The sequence below is a fragment of the Callospermophilus lateralis genome, chromosome 4 (genome assembly GCF_048772815.1).
Source record: "Callospermophilus lateralis isolate mCalLat2 chromosome 4, mCalLat2.hap1, whole genome shotgun sequence".
Taxonomy (NCBI): domain Eukaryota; kingdom Metazoa; phylum Chordata; class Mammalia; order Rodentia; family Sciuridae; genus Callospermophilus; species Callospermophilus lateralis.
Genome location: NC_135308.1, coordinates 105,686,109 through 105,692,488, shown reverse-complemented (window position 1 = coordinate 105,692,488; position 6,380 = coordinate 105,686,109). Strand labels below are relative to the sequence as shown.

At 38.8% G+C, this 6,380-nt stretch overlaps 1 protein-coding gene across 2 annotated transcripts in view; it reads right to left on the bottom strand.

Annotated features, from left to right (window-relative positions):
- Positions 1 to 727: 727 nt before the first annotated feature.
- Positions 728 to 6,380, bottom strand: part of Ano6 (anoctamin 6) — a 191,492-nt gene continuing 185,839 nt past the window's right edge. For both annotated transcript variants that reach the window (XM_076854348.1, XM_076854347.1), the window contains one exon: positions 728 to 3,892. In XM_076854348.1, coding sequence (XP_076710463.1) covers positions 3,686 to 3,892 — 207 coding nt within the window. In that variant the 3' untranslated portion in view covers positions 728 to 3,685. The remainder of the gene's footprint in view (positions 3,893 to 6,380) is intronic.

The following is a 6,380-nucleotide window of genomic DNA, read 5'->3' as shown; positions in this document are numbered from 1 at the left end:
TTTTACCCCTACCCCTGCAAAGGGGGAACTCCTTGAGCTCCCCTGGCTGTGGATCCTGGCTCCACAGATGCAAAGAGATTTTGTTCTTCTTACGATGCTGTTGTTCCAGCATAATCTTACCAGGTTTTAGTCTCTCCTGCTCATTTCCAGTGGCCACTCGCCTCCAAATCCAGCTATACACCTATTATGTTGGTTCTTCTTTGTGGAGAAGACAGTGAGTGCTGGGCCCCCTCTATTCAGTCATCTTGTCCTCTCAAGATATCCACATGCTATTGAAGGTTTTATTTTTGTAATGAGATGATCCTTTATGTTCTTCTCAAAAAATTCCCCTTTCTGTATGACTCTAGGTACAGAGTCTTTCTGCACTTAGTGACTCATCCTTCCTGTGTGACATTGTTCCCTGCAACCCTGGTTCAGCAAGTGAAGATGCCTTCATGAAATTAAAGAAAAGCACCCTTCCGTCCACTGGTAGCTGCACTGGGAGTACCTGAGGCTGGTGCTCAGGGTCTTACGCAGGGCTCAATTCCAACATCTGTATGTGGCAGCTCTGTCGGAAACCCCATCCCAAATTTTTCCTGGAAAAACTATGCTCTAAAGTAAATTGAAAATACAATTTTAGATATGATTTACACAAGTACATATTTGCTAAGTGATACATAACTGGTCACTAATAAATGGCACATAAAGGTATTCTCATTCTTAGGAAATTTATGCAATAGAACAGAGCTTTACTGTTTGTAAAAATGAATTTATTAAAATGCTCATAATTATAAAAGAATATTAAAATGCATAGAAATTAACATTAATTACAAACTTTACATCTTTTGCCACAGTGTAGGAAAAGTATGAATATTTCAGTTCTTTAGTTAAGTTGCTCAGACATTTTAACTTTTCAAACACATTATAATATGAACACAAGAAAATGGTACAAGAAGTGTTTCACCAACAGATCACATTCTGCCTCCTATTGTGAATTAATGTTCTGTGAACTCCAAGATGCACATGTAATACAAAGGCGGGTATTTTGTGACAAACATTTTACGAGACGGCCTTGTTTAGTTTCAAAACAAAAATGATGGCTTTTCATTTCTACTGAGATATCTAAAATATCTGAAGGAGTTTAAAGAAAAATCCCCTGAGTAGTGGGTCTAATGCTTCAATCCATTAAAACTCACAGGCAATACACAAGGATATAAAGCTAAGATTTTTATAGTGGTTAACACTGAACAGGTCGAGGGCCAGATCCTCCCGTCACAGGCCAATTTCCATGCCCCTTGGTGCTCCTGGGAGAAGGGGGCATCTTTCCCATTTGCAGATGCAATCACAGTCCATTTTTCTCTGACAAGTAGCACTAGACACATGAACACTGCTGAAGTTACGGGGGACCCTGGTCTCCACTGCAAGTTAGCTTTTTTGGGCATCTTGGTAGTATCAGACATCACATTTTCTGCCTTTAGAAATGTGAGGGTTTTAAAGCCCCTGTCCATAGCAGCACATTCTTTAACTCTGAAGAGGATTCTCTCAGCTGGGGCTATGAACACATAAATGCATATTTTTTTAAAAAAATTCTATAGTATATACAAAGAGATAAGGCAAAAACATTTCCTTTTCCATGATGACATAAACAGTAAGTAGCTGAATCAAATGCTAGGAGATAGTCACATACTTCTAGAAGAGGTAATAAGAGAGAAGGCGACACGCACCTCCAGGAGCAGTCTCTCAGAGGGTGGGAAAAGGAACAGTGGTGCTCCACCTAGGCTGTGCGGAAATGAGAAATAGTTCCCTCCAGTGGGAAGACATTCATCTCTTGTCCCAGTGCAGCGAGACCTCATGTGGCCTGCCTTGGGCTCTCTGACCACACTGTCAACATGCATGATAAAGGAAGGTGGAGAAATGTCTATGATCCATTGAGGCAATTCAAAAGCTCAGAATACTGCTTTTTTAAAACTTGAAACATTCATGATGGCAGGCTCTTAAAAACTGCGATCTGTATCTGATTATTGAAACATGTTTCACTTCCCTTTCCTGCTGGGATACTGATAGGTTGTTTCCTAGGGCACCTGAGCATTTAACAGAATCCCAGTGGGTAGAGGCCCATGCAGCAGGAACAGCCTTCTTCATGTAGCACTGACCTGTTACCAGCCAATGGAAAGAAGTGTAGGCCCTGTGTCTTTTCCAGACCTACCGCAGGGCCTGACTCTTAAAAGGCAGTAAAGCACAGTGGACGGCTAGCGGAGCAAAACTTGAGAGTAAGATAAGCATAGTGGTGCAGGACTTCAGGAGGTGACCTCCAGCTGATGGTAGGGTTTGTGACCAAATCGTTCCTTTTTACCCTTTACTGCCTACTTGGCCCTAGAGGAGGCTGCAAGCTGAAATCAAATCCAGAGTTTCCTTTTTTGACTAACAATCCAAATATACTTGTTTCTAGTACAAACATACAATTACAAATGAATTACGGGGCCCAGAACCTGAGGGTGGAAGGTACAGGAAAACATGTTTATGGTGGCAACTGCTTTGGTATGTCGATCACTTTGGCGTACAGAAATAAAGACAGGCTGCACTCCTGATGAAAGGGCTTCCCACACAAGCCCACAGTGGTGTGGCTCACAGTTAGGGCCCCTGCTGCCCCTGGACCCCACACAGCATGGTCATGCCATGAAGGCCACACGGTGAGCTATTTGCAAAGGCGCTTGGTGATTTGCAGTAATGTACCTCCTGTGTCTGGTGAATAAAAGTTGACTGGTGGGAATCTGATGGGCTTCTCTTTTCCAGAACGTTATGTTGATAAAAATGTAATTTTAATCATTTGATTATCATTTTCTCCCAAGAAACAACACATCTTTAGAAGAGGCGACTTAGTCATCCAGATTGAACAGAGTTACACTTCTATTTGAATCTGTAACTATCCCTGCTTTTGTCATCTTATTCCCTTGAGATCTGCAAGGCAGTCACCATTGATGAGGCACAGATCATTCTAGGAGTGATCCTAGAAGGTAGAAGGTGTCACTATGGGTTAATATAAATGTTTCAAAACTTTGCTATCGTCATTTCAGTCCACTATGAACATTTCTTTGTCTCCATTTTGGCCTGTCTTTGCGTGTCAAACTACTCCTTATTGTGTGAGGCTGTAGGGATGCGATAATACTCCTAAATATTAAGAATTCTACTTGCCACTTAATACTGCATTGAAACTCAATTCTGAGTAAGCAATTTCTTAATCGTATAAAAGCTATTAAAGTGGTAGCATGTCTAGTCTTGAACTATGGTAAGAGAAAGATAACTGGACTACATTTGGTGAACTAAAGAGATAAAAACACTACCTAAAAATAAAGGAGATCATGTGCTTGAGAATAGGAAGGGATGAAAGTAATCAAACAGAAAAAGGATCCATTCTGCTTTCAAGGGGTGGCTGCTAAGCACACTGGGTTACTAAAATTCCAATTTACCAAAGAAGGTAGCATATGAGGTTTTCCAGGTGATTAGTTTTATGCCCTTCTTGCTGTAAGTTTTATATTCTTCAGTTTTTGCATCACTAGCTGAAACGGAAAAATAAAATACATGAAAATGGCAAAAGTTAACGGTTCACATTTGCCAAAGTGATTTAACTTAAACATTCTCATTAGTGATTCATAATATATTTTGACAGAGCTAAATTCTTTAAAGTGCTTCTCGGAACATAAAGCTTTCATTCTAATTTTGGTCGTAGATTGTTATCTACCACTTCTACCATCCTCTCGGCTATAGCTCCCATGTTCTTCGTCATATCTTTGAGGTGACTCTCATGAAGCAGCTTCTGGGTTAGGTACTTTTCTCTCTTGATTTTGCTCCTCGTGCTTTTAGATACATCCGGAATGATATAGGAAATTAAAAACTTCACAGAGTAGATGATGTGCTGCAGGAGAGAAGAAGAAAACTGTCAGTCACAAGGAAATGGAGGGTTTGCTTGTCATTGTGGTATATCTGGACAAGACAGGGGACATTCTGTGTGCATGCCAGGGTATGGAATGAACATCCCTTTGCTACTTTAGAAATGCACAGATTTGTTATGTTGAAAAGAATGTATCACCCTATGTGGGACACATCAGTTATAAAGGATAAAGATGAAATGAAGGCCCCCAAAACACACACTGAATTAAAAAAAAAAAAAAAAAAAAAAACCAGGACACTCAATTTGGTGGTTATATTTTGTGTGCCCTTTTTCTAGGGTTGAGAAAAAAGAGAAAAACAAGAAGGTCTCTAAGAACTCTGGACAGAGAAACTGGTGAGAGCGCTGTCAAAATCAAGAGGGGGCAGGCTGGATGGCATGAACCAAGGGCTGGATTATGGGAAGACTATTGGAAGTGGATGTAAGAAAATATAGGAATGTGTGGCAGTACAGTTGAGAGATCTATGAGATATTCAAAGAAAAACTAGGCAGCTGGATTCTTGGGTTGGACTCTAGAGAAGAATACTTTAAAAATATCAATTTTTAGGTTCATTGGCTTACAGTTGGTATTTAAAGTGAACAGAATGCAAGAGATTACCAAGAGGGTAAAAAGATGACCATAAAGGAATGAATCCCAGGATCATTGAGAAGGAAGGAGGAAGGGACTGGCAAAACCGTTGAGAAGGAATGGCCAGTGAAGCAGGAGAAATTTTAAGTTTGACTTAAAAAATACATAAAAATTGCACATTTAGGGTACCATGTGATGTTTCAATACATATTTACTCCCCTAAACATTATTTCTTTGTGGTGCAAAGAAAGTCCTTTCTTGTGATGTTTGGAAATATACAAGATATTGTCAAGACCTGTATTTATTCTACTGTGCAAAAGAACATTCGAACAACTTAATTCACCAGTGTAATCATAACTCGCTGTCCATTTGCCAATATTCCCTCATTCCTGCTTCCCCATACTCTCCCAGCCTCTGGTTACTACTACTCTCAATGTCTATGAATTTCCAATTCCATCCATGCTGCCACAGATGACAAGATCTCACCCCTTTAATTGACGAATACTATTCCATTGTGTACAGGTACTTTTTAAAAATCCATTTATCACTCTATGTAAACTGAGGTTGCTTCTATTTCTTGGCTATTATGAGGAATGCTGCCATCTGTATGGGAGTGCTGGTGTCTGTTCCACATACTGATTTCTTTTGAATGTAGCAGGGTTGCTGGGTCATATGGTAATTCTATTTTTAATTTTGTGGACTTCCATTCCATAATGGCTATTTTAATCTATATCCTCAGAAAGAGCTTATAATGGTGTCCTTTTCTCCACACCTTGCCAGCACTGATCTTTGTTCGCAGCCATTCTAAATGGAGGAATACTTCATTGTAGTTTTGATTTGCATTTCCCTGATAGTACCTGATGTTGAGCATTTTTTTTTTCACACACACATTGGCCATTTATGTTAACAAACGCCTATTTATATCTGCTGCCCATTTTAAAAATTGGATTATCTATGGTTTGTTTTCTGTGTTTTGAGTTTCTTACATATCCTGATTATTGATTCCTCATCAGATGTAGTCTTTGCAGATATTTTCTCTCCTCCTGTAGGCTATGTTTCTTCTTTCTTTCTGCTTTTGAGTGTTATCCAAAGTCCTGAACATTTTCTCTATTTTCTTCTATTAATTTTAGGTCTTACACTTAAGTGTTTAATCCATATTGGGTTGGCTTTTGTAACTATTGAGAGATGGGGAGTCTAGTTTCATTTTTTTGCTTGGATATCCAGTTTCCCAAATAGACCACTTTTCCCCAACGTGCTTTCTTAGCACCTTTGTTGAAGATCAGTTGGCTTCAGATGTGTGGGTTCACTTCTGAGCTCTATATTTGTCCCATTCTGATATGTAGGTCTATTATATGCTAATACCATGCCACTTTAATCACTACACCTTTTTCTAGTATATTTTGAAATCAGAATACTGCTTTGGCCATTTTGAGTTTCTTGTTTCATACAAATTTTAGGATTATTTTTTCTAGTTCTGTGAATATAATTGATATTTTGATAGGGACTGCACTGAATCTGAGGATCACTTTGTGCATGGATTAGAAGTATCAATATTGTTAAAAGGTCCATCCAACCTAGAGATTTTTTTTCCATTTTTTTTTTTTGCGTCCTCTCTCTTTCATGTTTTATATTTCTCATTATGGAGACCTTTCACCCCTGTGGTTAAATTTATTCCTAGATATTTTATTTTTCTTGGTAGCTATCAGAAATGAAATTTCTTTCTTTCTTTTTCACATAATTCACTATTGACAAATAGAAACACTATTTTTGTATGTGACTTTTGTATTCTGCAACATTACTGAACTTATTAGTTCTAATGGCTTTTTGGAGGAATCTTTTTTGGGTTTCCTATATGTAATATTAAAAGCACACATAAGCCCTCCCCCC